The sequence below is a fragment of the Fundulus heteroclitus genome, chromosome 8 (genome assembly GCF_011125445.2).
Source record: "Fundulus heteroclitus isolate FHET01 chromosome 8, MU-UCD_Fhet_4.1, whole genome shotgun sequence".
NCBI classification, from domain to species: Eukaryota; Metazoa; Chordata; class Actinopteri; order Cyprinodontiformes; family Fundulidae; genus Fundulus; species Fundulus heteroclitus.
The window spans coordinates 5,571,017-5,591,806 of record NC_046368.1 but is presented as its reverse complement, the minus strand read 5'-3'; the positions used below and the strand labels follow the sequence as shown (position 1 = coordinate 5,591,806).

General features: G+C 40.4%; 4 protein-coding genes across 4 annotated transcripts; all 4 read left to right on the top strand.

The window, feature by feature from the left end:
* Positions 1-1,458: 1,458 nt before the first annotated feature.
* On the top strand, positions 1,459-2,293 carry LOC118563849 (heat shock protein 30-like). Its single transcript, XM_036139773.1, has one exon. The coding sequence runs from the start codon at positions 1,538-1,540 to the stop codon at positions 2,150-2,152; it is 615 nt and encodes a 204-aa protein (XP_035995666.1). The 5' UTR covers positions 1,459-1,537; the 3' UTR covers positions 2,153-2,293.
* A 2,193-nt stretch (positions 2,294-4,486) lies between these two features.
* On the top strand, positions 4,487-5,338 carry LOC118563848 (heat shock protein 30-like). The gene has a single exon (XM_036139772.1). It carries the CDS (start codon positions 4,570-4,572, stop codon positions 5,182-5,184), a length of 615 nt encoding a protein of 204 aa, XP_035995665.1. The 5' UTR covers positions 4,487-4,569; the 3' UTR covers positions 5,185-5,338.
* A 2,102-nt stretch (positions 5,339-7,440) lies between these two features.
* On the top strand, positions 7,441-8,270 carry LOC118563847 (heat shock protein 30-like). The gene has a single exon (XM_036139771.1). The coding sequence runs from the start codon at positions 7,512-7,514 to the stop codon at positions 8,124-8,126; it is 615 nt and encodes a 204-aa protein (XP_035995664.1). The 5' UTR covers positions 7,441-7,511; the 3' UTR covers positions 8,127-8,270.
* Positions 8,271-10,465: 2,195 nt separating this feature from the next.
* LOC118563846 (heat shock protein 30-like) lies at positions 10,466-11,268 on the top strand. Its single transcript, XM_036139770.1, has one exon. The coding sequence runs from the start codon at positions 10,539-10,541 to the stop codon at positions 11,151-11,153; it is 615 nt and encodes a 204-aa protein (XP_035995663.1). The 5' UTR covers positions 10,466-10,538; the 3' UTR covers positions 11,154-11,268.
* Positions 11,269-20,790: the final 9,522 nt, after the last annotated feature.

Here is a 20,790-nt window from a genome sequence, read left to right as displayed (position 1 = left end):
TTTAGGGAAAAATAAATAGATGAACGTCTGTGGGTCAATAGGTTTTTTGGTCCATTTACATCTTTGAAACTTTTTCTTTTTTTTTCTATTTTAAATCGGGATTTAATAACAAAAAATAAAAATAAAAATAACTGCTCATGTGAAGCCTCTATGTGGTCAACCAACCTCCTCTGGACCCCTGAGGGTTTGCTGGGGTTTCTGGTCCTGGGAGGACGGGGCTGGTTTCTGTCCAGAACATCCACCAGGGGCTGGGTTGAACCGAGACCTGGAGACTTTGAAGAAAACCCCAGTCTGGTTGCAGTTTTCCTGAAACATCTTCTCCAGTGGGGTGGGGAGTTCTGTCCGGCTGGGAAGGGTCGCAGCCATCAAGGGACGGAATGAGGAGTTCTGTTAGATGCTAAAGGTAATCGCCCTGATTGGTAATCTCGGTGTAACGAACAACAGAGCATTTTAACTGATCCACTTTTAGCTCCTGCATCCTTCAGCTTGGACTAAAAAGATCACTCAGAGAAATATAAATGGTGGACTAGTGAGCAAAGCAGAACAATAAGTCTGTCTTATTTTGAACTGAAACAAAGTTCCTGTTGATAAAAATCAAAACTTGTAAATTGTTAATATTGTGTTTTGTTTAATCAGCTTCAGCAAATTTACCATTTAGGTACAGGTACAAATTATATCACTAATATTACTTCATTATGATGAGGTAAAAAAAAAACACTGAAATATGTTTGGTATTAGGTTTTAAATGTAATCAAAAAAAAGTATTAAATACTAACTATATGGCTGCTGAGGTCTGACTTGTAATCATTTGACCTGAATCACTTAACCTGCTCATATAACAAATAGCATAAAAACAACTGCTCAAACTTATGCGCATTTTGAAAAATATATTTTATAAATTAGTTTCTGTTTGAAGGCTAAAGAAAAGCATAGATTCATTATTGTTAGCAGGCAATCTATAGCACTTATTATGAATATGCCCTATTTCCTATAAAAACACAGTGAAATAAGTCCTCAGACATTTTCTTATATAACTTGTCTTTATAAGGAGGAAAAAGAAATTTAACCCTTCGGATCAAACCATTAAAGGAAAAAATTAAATTAGCTGAGATACAATTAGTAGAAACATTCTGTTCAATATAGTGCATTAATTCTAATTATATTTTCATTCATAAACTTGTTCTTAATAAACTTTAAACTAATATTTGTTTAACAGTGTCAAACATTGTGTTTTATACAACATAAAGTATTTTTTAGTTATCCACCAAAAACGACATTAGAAAACTTGAAATAAATGATGTTGGCAAAAAGCAACATGTGGAAGAGCAGATAAATTGTGTGAAAGAGCTCCACCCAGTGGAGTTCTGTGGTAATTACCAGAACCTTCCTGAAGCCTCTGGAGCTCCGCCTGTTGGAATATAAAGCTGGGACGGTCCCACTGACTGACAGAAAGCTCTACAAGCAGCAGAGGAGTGAAGAGACGCCTGAACAGAGATTCATCTGAAGACAAGAAGACTCCAGACTAAACAGGAGGAACATGCTGTGCTCTCATGGATTCCCGTCTGCCCTCAGTCCATTCATGGACTTCTCCTGGCCTGTACGCAGTCTGTGGCCAGAGGTCAGGCCTCTGTTCTACCAGCAGGATCTCCTGCAAAGAAACCTGCAAGAGCTGCGCAGCAGTCTTCAGCTGATGGACAAAGTTCAACGGCAGATCCTGGAGGACACGGAGCCTTTCAGGAGCAGCGTGGCTCTGCAGCCAGTCTCCTACCAGCTGGACAAAGAGGGAGAGCACTTTGGCCTAACCCTGGACACTCAAGGCTTTGCTCCAGAAGAGCTGTCAGTCAGGCAGGTGGGCAGGAAGCTGAGAGTCAGCGGCAAGACAGAGAAGAAACAAGAGGACGGCAAAGGCTCCTACTCTTACAGACTGCAGCAGTTCAGACAGGAGTTTGATCTGCCTGAAGGGGTGAAGCATGAAGACGTCAGCTGCAGCCTTTCTCCAGATGGAAAGCTCCACATCCAGGCAGCCAAAGTTGCTGCTGTTGAGGCGGCCGACAGAGAGCTGACTATCAGGAGGAGCTCAGAGGAGGAAACACATCAGAGTGTGTGTTCACAAGCAGAAGACAGCCGAGCAGAGACAGACCACAGATCATAGGACAGACCTGCAGACATGGACTCACACACATGTTGATGTGCCAATGGAGGATTTTGATCGTTCTAACAGTGGTTGTAAGGATCAATGGCAATTTTGTACTTTAATGTATTTGTATATGGAAATATTTCTACAATAAATGGATAATTGAAAAACAGTTTTCTACATGTGCTTTTATTTTGACATCTTGCTAAACACACCTTAAAGGTATTAAGTGTCTCCACCATCAGGTATGTTAAAATTCAATTCAATTCAATTCAATTCAATTTTATTTATATAGCGCCAAATCATGAAACATGTCATCTCAAAAATCTCATCAGAAAATTGGTTAAATACTTTGTTCCACAAAAAACTCTACACAAAGAACCTTAATAAGCACATAATTAAAAAGGTAAATTTCACATACTTACAAATATATTATAAATGATACCTTGAAACCATGAGTACTCAAGTATTTGCATTAATGACTAACATGCTAGAATTTAGGTTTGTATGCATCATGTTTCAACTGATCCTCCTTTGGATGTTGCAGCAGCTTCATTGGAGTAAATCTGTGGTAAATTCAATTAATTAACCTGAATTTGGAAAGTCACACCCAGAGCATTTCAGAATGCAAACCAATCATGAAGTCAAAGGAATAATCTGCAGACCTCAGAGACAGGATTGTCTACACATCAAACTCTGGGGGAAAATTAACCACAGATTCCTGCTTAGAAGCACCAGGTGGGCATAATGACCTCTATCATCTCTAAGTGGAAGAAGCAGGGAACCCCCAGGACTCCTCCTAGAGCTGGCTGGCCTTCTTAACCGAGTGACTGGGAAAGAAGGGCCTTAGTCAGGGATGTGACCAAGAATCTGACGGCCACTCTGTCAGAGCTCCAGTGTTGCTCTGTGGAGAGAGGAGAACCTTCTAAAAGGACATTGATCTCTGCAGCAATCCACCAATCAGGCCTGTAGGGTAGACTGACCTGATGGAAGCAACTCTTTAGTAAGATGGACATGACAGTCTGCCTTGAGTTTACCAGAAATCACCCATAACACTTTCAGACTATGAGAAATGAAATGTCCATAGTCTGATGGAATAGAGTAAACATTTTGGCATGGATTCAAAGCGCCATATTCTGAAGAAACCCAACATTGTTCATCACATGGCAAATACCATACCTACAGTGAAGCATGGTAGTGGCAGTGTTATGCTGTAGGGATACTTTTCAAGTGGCAAGAATTAAAAGACTATTCAGAAAAGAGGGAAAGATAAATTCCTCAATTTTCAGAGATCCTGGATGAAAACATGCTCCAGAACGCTCTTGACCTCCGACAGACACAACGGTTCATCTTTCTGCAGGACAATGACAAACAGAAAACTACTACACATAATAAATGCTTTATTTCTTGCTATAACAAAGAATATTAATAAACGAAGAACAGATTTCATGGGGATAAAAGTCTTTAAGACAGCTGTAGCGTAAAACTATAAGAGAACCGACTGTAAATATGGAAGTATTGGTCAAATGTCTGTGAAACATGCCTGAAACATATTAGCATTATATCAGCAATAATTGTTCATTATTATAAAAAATGTATTAAACATTTTCGCTAATCAAATTTTTGAGCCTTATTAACAGTATAATATCTTAATTAGTTTCTGGTATGATTTAAATGCTAAACACAGGCTAAGATTTAGTTTTTTCAGCAGGCAATGTACAAGCACATATTATAAATATGCCCGTTTTTCAATAAAAACCAAGAGAAATAAATCATTACATATTTTCTTATAAAGGTTGTCTTGCACTGTAAGAAAAGGAGGATTAACCGTTGGGTTTAAACTTTGATTTGAAAAGTTTATACTACACAAAATACTATTTTTTATTGGATTTTCAGCACGTCATATAATCTCTAGGTACATTACAATGAATTTTTATAAGACAAAACATCTCAGACAATATACCCCGACACAGATACAAGACAAGATACATTTACTAAAAACATTCTATGAAATCTACTACATTATAATAAGTATGATTTCATTCAGAAAGCTTTTTTAGATATATGTTTTTCCATAATGTTCTCAAAAACCTTAACCAATATTGGTTTAACAGGCTGAAACATTGTGTGTTTTATAAAACAAATTATTTTTATCTCTCCACCAAAAAACGACATTAGAAAACTTGAAATAAATGATGTTGGCAAAGAGCAGCATGTGGAAGAGCAGATAAATTGTGTGAAAGAGCTCCACCCAGTGGAGTTCTGTGGTAATTACCAGAACCTTCCTGAAGCCTCTGGAGCTCCGCCTGTTAGAATATAAAGCTGGGACGGTCCCACTGACTGACAGAAAGCTCTACAAGCAGCAGAGGAGTGAAGAGACGCCTGAACAGAGATTCATCTGAAGACAAGAAGACTCCAGACTAAACAGGAGGAACATGCTGTGCTCTCATGGATTCCCGTCTGCCCTCAGTCCATTCATGGACTTCTCCTGGCCTGTACGCAGTCTGTGGCCAGAGGTCAGGCCTCTGTTCTACCAGCAGGATCTCCTGCAAAGAAACCTGCAAGAGCTGCGCAGCAGTCTTCAGCTGATGGACAAAGTTCAACGGCAGATCCTGGAGGACACAGAGCCTTTCAGGAGCAGCGTGGCTCTGCAGCCAGTCTCCTACCAGCTGGACAAAGAGGGAGAGCACTTTGGCCTAACCCTGGACACTCAAGGCTTTGCTCCAGAAGAGCTGTCAGTCAGGCAGGTGGGCAGGAAGCTGAGAGTCAGCGGCAAGACAGAGAAGAAACAAGAGGACGGCAAAGGCTCCTACTCTTACAGACTGCAGCAGTTCAGACAGGAGTTTGATCTGCCTGAAGGGGTGAAGCATGAAGACGTCAGCTGCAGCCTTTCTCCAGATGGAAAGCTCCACATCCAGGCAGCCAAAGTTGCTGCTGTTGAGGCGGCCGACAGAGAGCTGACTATCAGGAGGAGCTCAGAGGAGGAAACACATCAGAGTGTGTGTTCACAAGCAGAAGACAGCCGAGCAGAGACAGACCACAGATCATAGGACAGACCTGCAGACATGGACTCACATACATGTTGATGTGCCAATGGAGGATTTTGATCTTTCTAACAGTGGTTGTAAGGATCAATGGCAACTTTGTACTTTAATGTATTTGTATATGGAAATATTTGTACAATAAATGGATAATTGAAAGACAGTTTTCTACATGTGCTTTTATTTTGACATCTTGCTAAACATACCTTAAAGGTATTAAGTGTTTCACCATTAGAAAATTGGTTAAATACTTTGTTCCACAAAAAACTCGACACATGGAACCCCAATAATTGCATAGTTAAAAAAGTAAATTTCACATATTTGCAAATATATTATAAATGATACCTTGAAACCATGAGTACCCAAGTATTTGCATTAATGGCTAACATGCTAGAATTTAAGTTTGTGTGCATCATGTTTTCACTGATCCTCCTTTGGATGTTGCAACAGCTTCATTGGAGTAAATCTGTGGTAAATTCAATTAATTAACCCGGATCTAGAAAGTCACACCCAGAGCATTTCAGAATGCAAACCAATCATGAAGTCAAAGGAATAATCTGCAGACCTCAGAGACAGGATTGTCTACACATCAAACTCTGGGGGAAAATTAACCACAGATTCCTGCTTAGAAGCACCAGGTGGGCATAATGGCCTCTATCATCTCTAAGTGGAAGAAGCAGGGAACCCCCAGGACTCCTCCTAGAGCTGGCTGGCCTTCTTAACCGAGTGACTGGGAAAGAAGGGCCTTAGTCAGGGATGTGACCAAGAATCTGACGGCCACTCTGTCAGAGCTCCAGTGTTGCTCTGTGGAGAGAGGAGAACCTTCTAAAAGGACATAGATCTCTGCAGCAATCCACCAATCAGGCGTGTAGGGTAGACTGACCTGATGGAAGCAACTCCTTAGTAAGAGGGACATGACAGTCTGCCTTGAGTTTGAGCCAGAAATCACCCATAACACTTTCAGACTATGAGAAATTAAATGTCCCTAGTCTGATGGAATAGAGTAAACATTTTAGCATGGATTCAAAGCGCCATATTCTGAAGAAACCCAACATTGTTCATCACATGGAAAATACCATACCTACAGTGAAGCATGGTAGTGGCAGTGTTATGCTGTAGGAATACTTTTCAAGTGGCAAGAATTGAAAGACTATTCAGAAAAGAAGGAAATATAAATTCAGCAATTTTAACAGAGATCCTGGATGAAAACATGCTCCAGAACACTCTTGACCTCAGACAGACACAACGGTTCATCTTTCTGCAGGACAATGACAAACAGAAAATGACTACACATAATGTTTTATTTCTTGCTATAACAAAGAATATCAATAAACAAAGGATAGATTTCATGGGGATAAAAGTCTTTAAGACAGCTCTAGCATAAAACTATAAGAGAACCGACTGTAAATATGGAAGTATTGGTCAAATGTCTGTGAAACATGCCTGAAACATATTAGCATTATATCAGCAATAATTGTTCATTATTATAAAAAATGTAATAAACATTTACGCTAATCAAACTTTTGAGCCTTATTAACAGTATAATATCTTAATTAGTTTCTGGTATGATTTAAATGCTAAACACAGGCTAAGATTTAGTTTTTTCAGCAGGCAATGTACAAGCACCTATTATAAATATGCCCGTTTTTCAATAAAAACCAAGAGAAATAAATCATTACATATTTTCTTATAAAGGTTGTCTTGCACTGGAAGAAAAGGAGGATTAACCGTTGGGTTTAAACTTTCATTTGAAAGGTTTATACTACACAAGATAAATTTTTTATTGGATTTTTCAGCACGTCATATACTCTCCAGGTACCTTCCAATTAACTTTTATAAGACAAAACATCTCAGACAATATACCCCGACACAGATACAAGACAAGATACATTTACTAAAAACATTCTATGAAATCTACTACATTATGATAAGTATGATTTCATTCAGAAAGCTTTTTTAGATATATGTTTTTGCCATAATGTTCTCAAAAACCATAACCAATATTGGTTTAACAGGCTCAAACATTGTGTGTTTTATAAAACAAATTATTTTTAGCTCTCCACCAAAAAATGACATTAGAAAACTTGAAATAAATGACGTTGGCAAAAAGCAACATGTGGAAGAGCAGATAAATTGTGTGAAAGAGCTCCACCCAGTGGAGTTCTGTGGTAATTACCAGAACCTTCCTGAAGCCTCTGGAGCTCCGCCTGTTAGAATATAAAGCTGGGACGGTCCCACTGACTGACAGAAAGCTCCACAAGCAGCAGAGGAGTGAAGAGACGCCTGAACAGAGACTCATCTGAAGACAAGAAGACTCCAGACTAAACAGGAGGAACATGCTGTGCTCTCATGGATTCCCGTCTGCCCTCAGTCCATTCATGGACTTCTCCTGGCCTGTACGCAGTCTGTGGCCAGAGGTCAGGCCTCTGTTCTACCAGCAGGATCTCCTGCAAAGAAACCTGCAAGAGCTGCGCAGCAGTCTTCAGCTGATGGACAAAGTTCAACGGCAGATCCTGGAGGACACAGAGCCTTTCAGGAGCAGCGTGGCTCTGCAGCCAGTCTCCTACCAGCTGGACAAAGAGGGAGAGCACTTTGGCCTAACCCTGGACACTCAAGGCTTTGCTCCAGAAGAGCTGTCAGTCAGGCAGGTGGGCAGGAAGCTGAGAGTCAGCGGCAAGACAGAGAAGAAACAAGAGGACGGCAAAGGCTCCTACTCTTACAGACTGCAGCAGTTCAGACAGGAGTTTGATCTGCCTGAAGGGGTGAAGCATGAAGACGTCAGCTGCAGCCTTTCTCCAGATGGAAAGCTCCACATCCAGGCAGCCAAAGTTGCTGCTGTTGAGGCGGCCGACAGAGAGCTGACTATCAGGAGGAGCTCAGAGGAGGAAACACATCAGAGTGTGTGTTCACAAGCAGAAGACAGCCGAGCAGAGACAGACCACAGATCATAGGACAGACCTGCAGACATGGACTAACATACATGTTGATGTGCCAATGGAGGATTTTGATCTTTCTAACAGTGGTTGTAAGGATCAATGGAAATTTTGTACTTTAATGTATTTGTATATGGAAATATTTCTACAATAAATGGATAATTGAAAGACAGTTTTCTACATGTGCTTTTATTTTGACATCTTGCTAAACACACCTTAAAGGTATTAAGTGTCTCCACCATCAGGTATGTTAAAATTCAATTCAATTCAATTCAATTTTATTTATATAGCGCCAAATCATGAAACATGTCATCTCAAAAATCTCATCAGAAAATTGGTTAAATACTTTGTTCCACAAAAAACTCTACACATAGAACCTTAATAAGCACATAATTAAAAAGGTAAATTTCACATACTTACAAATATATTATAAATGATACCTTGAAACCATGAGTACTCAAGTATTTGCATTAATGACTAACATGCTAGAATTTAGGTTTGTATGCATCATGTTTCAACTGATCCTCCTTTGGATGTTGCAGCAGCTTCATTGGAGTAAATCTGTGGTAAATTCAATTAATTAACCTGAATTTGGAAAGTCACACCCAGAGCATTTCAGAATGCAAACCAATCATGAAGTCCAAGGAATCATCTGCAGACCTCAGAGACAGGATTGTCTACACATCAAACTCTGGGGGAAAATTAACCACAGATTCCTGCTTAGAAGCACCAGGTGGGCATAATGGCCTCAATCATCTCTAAGTGGAAGAAGCAGGGAACCCCCAGGACTCCTCCTAGAGCTGGCTGGCCTTCTTAACCGAGTGACTGGGAAAGAAGGGCCTTAGTCAGGGATGTGACCAAGAATCTGACGGCCACTCTGTCAGAGCTCCAGTGTTGCTCTGTGGAGAGAGGAGAACCTTCTAGAAGGACATTGATCTCTGCAGCAATCCACCAATCAGGCCTGTAGGGTAGACTGACCTGATGGAAGCAACTCCTTAGTAAGAGGGACATGACAGTCTGCCTTGAGTTTGAGCCAGAAATCACCCATAACACTTTCAGACTATGAGAAATTAAATGTCCCTAGTCTGAAGGAATAGAGTAAACATTTTGGCATGGATTCAAAGCGCCATATTCTGAAGAAACCCATCATTGTTCATCACATGGAAAATACCATACCTACAGTGAAGCATGGTAGTGGCAGTGTTATGCTGTAGAGATACTTTTCAAGTGGCAAAAATTGAAAGACTATTCAGAAAACAGGGAAATATAAATTCCTCAATTTTCACAGAGATCCTGGATGAAAACATGCTCCAGAACGCTCTTGACCTCAGACAGACACAACGGTTCATCTTTCTGCAGGACAATGACAAACAGAAAATTACTACACATAATGCTTTATTTCTTGCTATAACAAAGAATATCAATAAACAAAGGATAGATTTCATGGGGATGAAAGTCTTTAAGACAGCTCTAGCATAAAACTATAAGAGAACCGACTGTAAATATGGAAGTGTTGGTCAAATGTCTGTGAAATATGCCTGAAACATATTAGCATTATGTCAGCAATAATTGTTCATTATTATAAAAAATGTAATAAACATTTTCGCTAATCAAACTTTTGAGCCTTATTAACAGTATAATATCTTAATTAGTTTCTGGTATGATTTAATTGCTAAACACAGGCTAAGATTTAGTGTTTTTCAGCAGGCAATGTACAAGCACCTATTATAAATATGCCCTTTTTTCAATAAAAACAAAGAGAAATAAATAATTAGATATTTTCTTATAAAGGTTGCCTTGCACTGGAAGAAAAAGAGGATTAACCGTTGGGTTTAAACTTTCATTTAAAAAGTTTATACTACACAAGATACATTTTTTATTGGATTTTCAGCACGGCATATACTCCCAGGTACATTCCAATGATTTTTTATAAAACAAAACATCTCAAACAATATACCCCCACACAGATACATGACAAGATACATTTACTAAAAACATTCTATGAAATCTACTACATTATAATAAGTATGATTTCATTCAGAAAGCTTTTTTAGATTAATGTTTTCGCCATAATGTTCTCAAAAACCTTAAGCAATATTGGTTTAACAGGCTGAAACATTGTGTGTTTTATAAAACAAATTATTTTTATCTCTCCACCAAAAAACGACATTAGAAAACTTGAAATAAATGATGTTGGCAAAGAGCAACACGTGGAAGAGCAGATAAATTGTGTGAAACAGCTCCACCCAGTGGAGTTCTGTGGTAATTACCAGAACCTTCCTGAAGCCTCTGGAGCTCCGCCTGTTAGAATATAAAGCTGGGACGGTCCCACTGACTGACAGAAAGCTCCACAAGCAGCAGAGGAGTGAAGAGACGCCTGAACAGAGATTCATCTGAAGACAAGAAGACTCCAGACTAAACAGGAGGAACATGCTGTGCTCTCATGGATTCCCGTCTGCCCTCAGTCCATTCATGGACTTCTCCTGGCCTGTACGCAGTCTGTGGCCAGAGGTCAGGCCTCTGTTCTACCAGCAGGATCTCCTGCAAAGAAACCTGCAAGAGCTGCGTAGCAGTCTTCAGCTGATGGACAAAGTTCAACGGCAGATCCTGGAGGACACGGAGCCTTTCAGGAGCAGCGTGGCTCTGCAGCCAGTCTCCTACCAGCTGGACAAAGAGGGAGAGCACTTTGGCCTAACCCTGGACACTCAAGGCTTTGCTCCAGAAGAGCTGTCAGTCAGGCAGGTGGGCAGGAAGCTGAGAGTCAGCGGCAAGACAGAGAAGAAACAAGAGGACGGCAAAGGCTCCTACTCTTACAGACTGCAGCAGTTCAGACAGGAGTTTGATCTGCCTGAAGGGGTGAAGCATGAAGACGTCAGCTGCAGCCTTTCTCCAGATGGAAAGCTCCACATCCAGGCAGCCAAAGTTGCTGCTGTTGAGGCGGCCGACAGAGAGCTGACTATCAGGAGGAGCTCAGAGGAGGAAACACATCAGAGTGTGTGTTCACAAGCAGAAGACAGCCGAGCAGAGACAGACCACAGATCATAGGACAGACCTGCAGACATGGACTCACATACATGTTGATGTGCCAATGGAGGATTTTGATCTTTCTAACAGTGGTTGTAAGGATCAATGGCAACTTTGTACTTTAATGCATCTATATATGGAAATATTTGTAAAATAAATGGATAATTGAAAGACAGTTTTCTACATGTGCTTTTATTCTGACATCTTGCTAAACACACCTGAAAGGTATTAAGTGTTTCACCATCAGAAAATTGGTTAAATACTTTGTTCCACCTAAAACTCTACATATGAAACCCAATAATCACATTGTTAAAGTAAATTTCACAAGCACCAGGTGGGCATAATGGCCTCTATCATCTCTAAGTGGAAGAAGCAGGGAACCCCCAGGACTCCTCCTAGAGCTGGCTGGCCTTCTTAACCGAGTGACTGGGAAAGAAGGGCCTTAGTCAGGGATGTGACCAAGAATCTGACGGCCACTCTGTGAGAGCTCCAGTGTTGCTCTGTGGAGAGAGGAGAACCTTCTAAAAGGACATTGATCTCTGCAGCAATCCACCAATCAGGCCTGTAGGGTAGACTGACCTGATGGAAAGCAACTCCTTAGTAAGAGGGACATGACAGTCTGCCTTGAGTTTGAGCCAGAAATCACCCCATAACACTTTCAGACTATGAGAAATTAAATGTCCCTAGTCTGAAGGAATAGAGTAAACATTTTTGCATGGATTCAAAGCGCCATATTCTGAAGAAACCCAACATTGTTCATCACATGGAAAATACCATACCTACAGTGAAGCATGGTAGTGGCAGTGTTATGCTGTAGGGATACTTTCAAGTGGCAAAAATTGAAAGACTATTCAGAAAAGAGGGAATCTAAATTCCTCAATTTTCACAGAGATCCTGGATGAAAACATGCTCCAGAACGCTCTTGACCTCAGACAGACACAACAATTCATCTTTCTGCAGGACAATGACAAACAGAAAATTACTACACATAATGTTTTATTCTTGCTATAACAAAGAATATCAATAAACAAAGGATAGATTTCATGGGATAAAAGTCTTTAAGACAGCTCTAGCATAAAACTATAAGAGAACCGACTGTAAATATGGAAGTATTGGTCAAGTGTCTGTGACTGCACAGTGGCGCAGTGGGTAGTGCTGTTGCCTTGCAGCAAGAAGGTCCTGGGTTCGAGTACACCCCTGGGTCTTTCTGCATGGAGACACTTAATACTTTAATAAGGTACCTTAATAAAATACCTTAATAAAGGTATTAAGTGTCTCCACCATCAGGTATGTTAAAATTCAATTCAATTTTATTTATATAGCGCCAAATCATGAAACATGTCATCTCAAAAATCTCATCAGAAAATTGGTTAAATACTTTGTTCCACAAAAACTCTACACAAAGAACCTTAATAAGCACATAATTAAAAAGGTAAATTTCACATACTTACAAATATATTATAAATGATACCTTGAAACCATGAGTACTCAAGTATTTGCATTAATGACTAACATGCTAGAATTTAGGTTTGTAATGCATCATGTTTCAACTGATCCTCCTTTGGATGTTGCAACAGCTTCATTGGAGTAAATCTGTGGTAAACTCAATTAATTAACCTGAATTTGGAAAGTCAACACCCAGAGCATTTCGGAATGCAAACCAATCATGAAGTCAAAGGAATCATCTGCAGACCTCAGAGACAGGATTGTCTACACATCAAACTCTGGGGGAAAATTAACCACAGATTCCTGCTTAGAAGCACCAGGTGGGCATAATGGCCTCTATCATCTCTAAGTGGAAGAAGCAGGGAACCCCCAGGACTCCTCCTAGAGCTGGCTGGCCTTCTTAACCGAGTGACTGGGAAAGAAGGTCCTAGTCAGGGATGTGACCAAGAATCTGACGGCCACTCTGTGAGAGCTCCAGTGTTTGCTCTGTGGAGAGAGGAGAACCTTCTAAAAGGATATCGATCTCTGCAGCATCCACCAATCAGGCCTGTAGGGTAGACTGACCTGATGGAAGCAACTCCTTAGTAAGAGGGACATGACAGGGTGCCTTGAGTTTGAGCCAGAAATCACCCACAACACTTTCAGACTATGAGAAATTAAATGTCCCTAGTCTGAGGACACAGAACAAACATTTTGGCATGGATTAAAGCGCCATATTCTGAAGAACCAAACAGTGTTATGCTGTAGGGATACTTTTCAAGTGGCAGAATTGAAAAACTATTCAAAAAAAGAGGGGAAAGATAAATTCAGCAATTTTTACAGAGATCCTGGATGTAAACATGCTCCAGAATGCCCTTGACCTCAGACAGACTAACGGTTTAATCTTTCAGCAGGACCAGTGATAAACAAAAATACTACACACTGTCATAGTTTTGGGGTTTTGTTTCTTTTTGTTGGGGTTATTTTTTATTTGGATTTTTGATACTTTTTCGAAGACCGTCTCTGGAATCTGCCCTTGGGGGGGGGGGGGGGGGGGGGGGGGTCTATCATAGTTTGGGTTTTGTTTCGTTTTACTTTTGGACTAATTGAGACTGTTTCTTATGTAGGCTGTCACACCTTTGCCATTAACCAATCAGTTCAGTCCACATCCAGCCACCAACCTTCTTTAGATTCAATTCAATTCAATTCAATCTTATTTATATAGCACCAATTCATGAAACATGTCATCTCAGGGCACTTTACAAAGTCAAATTCAATCATATTATACAGATTGGGTCAGATTATACAGATTAATCAAAAATGTCCTATATAAAGGAACCCAGTTGATTGCATCAAAGTATTCATTCCTGGAGAAGTGTAGAGCCACAGGGAAAGTCCATGGCTTTGCAGCAATCCCTCATACTGAGCAAGCATAAAGCGACAGAAGAAAGAAAACTCCCCATTAACGGGAAGGAAAACCTCCAGCAGAACCAGGCTCAGTATGAACGGTCATCTGCCTCGACCGACTGGGGGTTACAGAAGACAGAGCAGAGACACAACAAGAGAGACAAAAAAGCACAGAAGCACACATTGATCCAGTAATCGGTTCTACATTAGATGGTAATAACGGGTGATCTGTCTTCTCTGGATGATGTCACAGTTAACAGAACGCCAGACCAGGTGTACTTACTATGAAGAAAAAAGAGAGAGAACAAAAAGTTAAAAGCTGAAATGACAACGGTCAATTCAATGCAATGCAAAACTGGAGAACAGTAGACTGAAGAACAGTAGAAATCAGTAGAGTGAGAAAATTAGACCCTGATGTCCTCCAGCAGCCTAAGCCTATAGCAGCATAACTATAGAGGTAGCTCAGGGTAACATGAGCCACTCTAACTATAAGCTTTGTCAAAAAGGAAAGTTTTAAGATTAGTCTTAAAAGTAGATAGGGTGTCTGCCTCACGGATCAAAACTGGGAGTTGGTTCCACAGGAGAGGAGCCTGATAGCTAAAGGATCTGCCTCCCATTCTACTTTTAGAGACTCTAGGAACCACCAGCAGACCTGCAGTCTGAGAGCGAAGTGCTCTGTTAGGAACATACGGGGTAATCAGAGCTCTGATATGATGGAGCTTGATTATTAAGGGCTTTATACGTTAGAAGAAGAATTTTAAATTCTATTCTTGATTTAACAGGAAGCCAATGAAGGGAGGCTAAAATTGGAGAAATATGATCCCTCTTGTTGATTTTCATCAGAACTCTTGCCGCAGCATTTTGGATCAGCTGAAGACTTTGAACTGCATTTTGTGGACTTCCTGATAGTAAAGAATTACAATAGTCCAGCCTTGAAGTAACAAATGCATGGACTAGTTTTTCATCATCACCCCTGGACAGAATGTTTCTAATTGTGGCGATATTCCGGAGGTGAAAAAAGGAAACTCTGGAAACCTGTTTAATATGGGATTTAAATGACATGTCTTGGTCAAAACTAACACCAAGATTTTTTTACTTTATTACCAAAGGCAAGTTAATGCCATCCAGATTAAGTGATTGACAAAAAGGTTTATTTTTTGAGGACTCTGGTCCAAAGATTACAACTTCTGTCTTGTCAGAATTTAAATGCAGGACATTTAAAGTCATCCAGCTTTTGATGTCACCAAGACATGACTGCAGTCGAAGTAACTGATTGGATTCATCAGGATTTATGGATAAATATAGTTGAGTATCATCAGCATAACAGTGGAAATTAATCCCATGCTGTCTGATAATTTTGCCAATCGGAAGCAGATATATATATATATATATATATATATATATATATATTATATATATATATATATCGTAAAGAGAATTGGTCCAAGGACTGAACCCTGTGGTACTCCAGGGACTGAAACTCTTCAAGTAGGTCATTACATTGTGAATGTTCACGAAGTTCATTAGTCACTACTTTCTCAAGAATTTTAGATAAGAAAAGAAGATTAGATATAGGTCTGTGATTTACTTCTTGATCAAGAGAAGGTTTCTTAAGTAAAGGTTTAATAACAGCTACTTTAAAAGCCTGTTGTACATATCCATTTACCAAGGATAGATTAATCATGTCTAAAATAGAGCCACTGATCAAAGGGAATATATCCTTAAACAACTTGGTTGGGATTGGGCTAACATACAGGTAGAACAGGGATGGGCAACTTCCATGATAAAGAAGGCCAATTTTTTTCAGCACGACCATTGGAGGGCCACATGACCACGCACTTCAAATAATTGGATATGAAAGACGCTACAAATTATTCTCAACAAGAACAAATTTTAGATGAATTTATATCTGTATGTTTACTGCACCAACATATAACTATTTTCTGCATATAAATGCATTTCAATATGTCCTTAAGCAAAAGACAAACCGTTTGCTTTAAAAAAAATTGCAAAAAGGAATTTAAACTCCTCCATATCAACGCATTCAGGAGCATAGGACATTTCAAATTTACAAGGAAAGAGGCATAAAACGGAACAGAACTTAACTCAAACAATAATGTGTCTATCCAGAAACAGCGTGGGCTTTCTTACAATACTGAATGCTCTATAATTGTATTTCTGTTATTTTTTGATTATGCACATCTGTTAGCTTTCTATTCTGAAAAATCTAATGTCCCACCCTCCTGAATGCACCATAGCTTTCTGACGCTCACGAACGCATCACACTGGTCTGTGAACGCTGTGTCTGCATGTTTGATCTTCCGCTTAAGACAAAGCTTTGCAGTTTCACAACTCACGTCGGCTCTCACGGTTTATTGTTGTGTGTGTGAGTGAGAAGAGACCACAACAAATAAATCACCCGTACCTCTAGGGAACGCAAAAACCTTTGTGAGGGAACGCAAAAAAAAAAAAGAATTCCCCATGTCCTTACTTCTTCCCATTTTGTCTGAAAAATGTGACTTTCTCGGTCAAGTTTTCCCTTTATGCCACTGCTAGTGGCCATGGCTCTTGACTTTCTTCGTCGCTGTTGCAAAGCGGCCCGTGCCCGCTATTGTTTGGGTACGGCAAACCCTCTATCGGTCAAACATATAATTACAAGTTTTTTATTTTTATTTTTTTATTATTAAATTATTATTTATCTATTCGCGGGCCGCACTGAGTTATGACGAGGGCCGTGTGCAGCCCCCTGGCCGCCAGTTGCCCATCCCTGAGGTAGAAGGTTTAGATGAAGCTAAAATTTTAGATAGCTCAGAAAGCTCTACTGCTTCTAAACAGTTCAGGCACCGCGCAGGTTCTAAAGATTCCTCCAATGCTGCCTCACTTACTGAGGACGAGATAATCATGTTTGGGAGGATGCCAATTATTTTGTTTTTATTGGAATCAGTTTTATTTTATGAAGAATCCCATAAAGTCATTACTGCTAAGAGCTAAGGGAATGAATGGATCAACGGAGCTGTGACTCTGAGTAGTTTTGGCAACTGTACTGAACAGAAATCTAGGATTATTTTATTCTCCTCAATTAATGATGAAAAATAGGCTGCTCTAACTCTGCGAAGGGTCTTGTTATACAACAATAGACTGTCCCTCTAGATTAGGTAGGATCTACAGCCTTCTGGAAGCTAAAATCTCATGGAACCCTCTTTTAGGGGTGGAGAACTCAGTTAGATTAAACTCAAATGTTATTAAAAAATGATCAGATAGGACAGGGTTGTGAGAAAATACTGTTAATTCTTCACAATCAATGCCATATGTCAGCACAAGGTCTAAAGTATGGAGCTAAGAGTGCGCATTTTGCACATTTTGAGCAAAACCAATTGAATCTAGGATAGTTTTAAAGGCTACACTAAGGTTATCACATTCTGTGTCAATATGAATGTTGAAATCCCCCACTATAATAACCTTGTCAGTGTTTATCACCAAATCAGATAAGAAATCTGTAAGGGCCCGGTGGACGATACAAAACAACAAACAGAAGAGGTTTTATTGCTTTGCAGTTTGGATGAGGGAAACTGAGGTTAAATGTTCAAAAGAACTGTAATTATTAGTTGGCCTGAGACTAATTAATAAATCAGACTGAAAGATGGTTGCCACCCCTCCTCTTCTTCCCGCAGATCTGGGAATGTGGAAATTTAAATAATTAGAGGGAGTTGACTCATTTATAACGTAGTCCTCTTGTAGCCAGGTTTCTGTGAGACAAAATAAATCAATCTAATTATCAGAAATCAATTGATTAACTAACAAAGTCTTTGGAGGGAGAGACCTTATATTTAATAGACCACATTTAATAGTTTTACTTTTTTGGTTCAAGATGAGCTGTATTGATTTTTATTAGATTTTTTATGATTTGTTCCTTTTAGATAAGTTTTTGATCTGTTAAGTTTTGGCCGTGGGAAAGACAACCGTCTCAATAGGGTAATGGGTGGGTAACAGTACAGAAGCTGCAGAGAGGTGTGTTAACTACGGCTCTGCTTCCTGGTCTGGACCCTGGGTTGTCAGCATTTAGGAGAACTAATAAATCCGGCCAGGTTCCTAGAAAGAAGAGCTGCACCATCCAAAGTGGGATGGATGCCATCTCCGGATCAGACCAGGTTTTCCCCAGAAAGTTCTCCAGTTATCAATGTAGCCCACGTCGTTTTCAGGACACCACCTAGACAACCAGCGGTTGAATGATGACATGCGGCTAAACATGTCATCACTGGTCAGATCAGGCAGGGGACCAAAAAAATTACGGAGTCCGACATTGTTTTAGCAAACTACACACCGAAGCAACACCAACTTTAGTGACCTCCGATCGGCGTGTGTCATTAACGCCAGCCACGTGAATAACAATCTTACTGTATTTACGCTTATCCTTAGCCAACAGTTTCAGGTAGGATTTGATGTCGCCCATTCTGGCCCGTGGCAGTCATTTGACTATGGTCCCTGGTGTCTTTAGTGCTACGTTTCTGACTATTGAGCTGCCAATCACCAGGGTCAGCTTCTCAGCGGGTGTGTCGCTGAGTGGGGAAAATTTATTAGAAACGCAGAGTGGTTGGTGGTGACCTGGTGGCTGAAATCTAGAGCTATGCTTCCTACGAACCGTCACCCAGCCAGCCTGGAAGCGGATGAAAGTCGGCATTTTTGATCAGCCAGCACAGGTGGCTGATCAAAATGGCAACTTTCTATTTTTAATTAGGACAAATTATTATACATATGTTAAAATAGGGTGATTGGTGGCCTAGTGGTTAGAGCAGTGTGCTTGCACTCTAAGAGGGTTGCAAGTACACAGTTCAATCCCATATAGCCTGCACTCTAGGTCCGTGAGCAAGACCCTTAATTCCCGATGCTCCCAGGTTGTCGCACAGTGGCAGCCCACTGTATCCCAAGGGGATGGGTTAAGATGCAGAAGTGAATTTCGCCATTGTGGAGATCAATAAAGTTAAATTATTATTATTATTATTATTAAAATCCTAAAATTATAAAATGTTAGGTAAAACACAAAGTGATCACAGTTTTTTTCCATGGAATAAAATATTCTGCTTGTGGTTTGTTTCTGCACCTATTAAACCAGCTATTGTTTATGCTGAAGTCATTTCCAGGCAACTCGGTGCTCTTGTTGCATGTCTGATCTGGCCACTCTGACTAACAGTTACTGGAATGCAGCCGCTCCATTTCCTGTGAGGAGGTCCTCATGGATTTCACAATCTCTGTGAACTCCTGCATTTGCACAGTACGTTTGGTTGGCTGCGTCTGCAGGGAGGGCTTTTCTGGGAGTAACCCAACACTCCGACATCATTCAGTTTGACTCAAAGCTCCAGGATCACTCTGAGTGATCCGGAACCTCTTTATTTTCTTTTAATTACATCTAAAACAGAGTGGATGGTTGGCAGTTTAAAAATATCACAACGTGGGGAGCAGATAGGAGAAGATGATGAAAATGATTGTGACCTGGCTTTTCTTGTTGCTTCTGTTCAGTCTGAGTGAACAAGACGGACAGCAAACAGGTGAGTTCTCCGTCCTCGTCTCCTATCTCTGGGTTTACTTCTAACAGTACCACTATTTCTGCACAAACCAGCTTTAATGTTTTTGCATGAAAGGAAGAATCTAGCAGGTTTTCACTGAAAGGCTCAGACTGCGAGAAACTAAGAACCAGCTAAGAGTTTTAAAATGGGTCAGCCATGTTGGAAGTAGTTATGAACTGATGTCAGTTTTCTAAATCCTTAAAAGTGAATCAGCAAAAATGCAGACCAGCTTTGAACATCTACAGACTGAAGGTTGTTCCTCATTCTTCATTTGTAGAGCATCTCCTGCTCACTTAGATTGGACTGAGAACATGTGGGAGCATCAGTATTCAAGTCCTGTCACAGATTTTCAGTGGAGACAGATCTTTGGACTGATCTACTTTGACTGGCCATTCTAACCCCATGAATCTGCTTTGGATCTAACCATCCCATAATGTCTCTGGCTGCATGTTCAGGGTGGTGTTCCTGCTGGAAGGGTGAACTCACCTCAGTCTCAGGTCTCTGCAGCCTCTAACGGGTCTCCTTCCATTGTTGTCCTGGATTTAGCTCCATCCATCTCCCCATCAGTTTGATGCTGCCAGCATGTTTCTCTGCAGGAATAGTGTGTGTTTAAGATGATGAGCATTGTGTTGCCAGCGGTGTCGTTGGCCAGAAAGGGTGTTCAGTTTCTGGTCTCCACTGATCAGAGCAACTTCCGGTTACAGTTTCTTCTACACACTCATCAACTTAGAGAACTTCCTGTGACTTTCCCTTTGCACTCTTCAAAAAACCAAGGAGGGCACGATTAATAGTTGTTTTTCACACCTGAGCTGTGGATCTCTGCAGATGATCCAGAGTTAACCATGGGCCCTGTTTGACTGTTTCTCCAGCTGATGCTATCAGAAGTCAGTTAAATTAAATTTTATTTATATAGCGACAATTCACAACACATGTGATCTCAAAGTCAAGTTCAATGATTATACAAATTGGTCAAGAAGTTTCCTCTCTAAGGAAACCCAGCAGTTTGCATCAAGTCTCTCCAAGCAGCATTCACTCCTCCTGAAGAGCGTAGAGCCACAGTGGACAGTCTTCTGCATTGTTGATGGCTTTGCAGCAATTTGCAGAACAGTAAGGAGAACTCAGCAGAGTGAGAAAAATAGACCCTGATGTCCCCAGCAGCCTAAGCCTATAGCACATAACTATAGAGGTAGCTCAGGGTAACATGAGCCACTCTGACAAGAACTTTGTCAAAAAGGAAAGTTTTAAGAATTAGTCAGACAAAGAGT

What these genes read in the sequence shown, in the direction of transcription:
- LOC118563849 (XM_036139773.1), top strand. Translation starts at nt 1,538, where the DNA reads ATGCTGTGCTCTCATGGATTCCCGTCTGCCCTCAGTCCATTCATGGAC.
- LOC118563846 (XM_036139770.1), top strand. Translation starts at nt 10,539, where the DNA reads ATGCTGTGCTCTCATGGATTCCCGTCTGCCCTCAGTCCATTCATGGAC.
- LOC118563847 (XM_036139771.1), top strand. Translation starts at nt 7,512, where the DNA reads ATGCTGTGCTCTCATGGATTCCCGTCTGCCCTCAGTCCATTCATGGAC.
- LOC118563848 (XM_036139772.1), top strand. Translation starts at nt 4,570, where the DNA reads ATGCTGTGCTCTCATGGATTCCCGTCTGCCCTCAGTCCATTCATGGAC.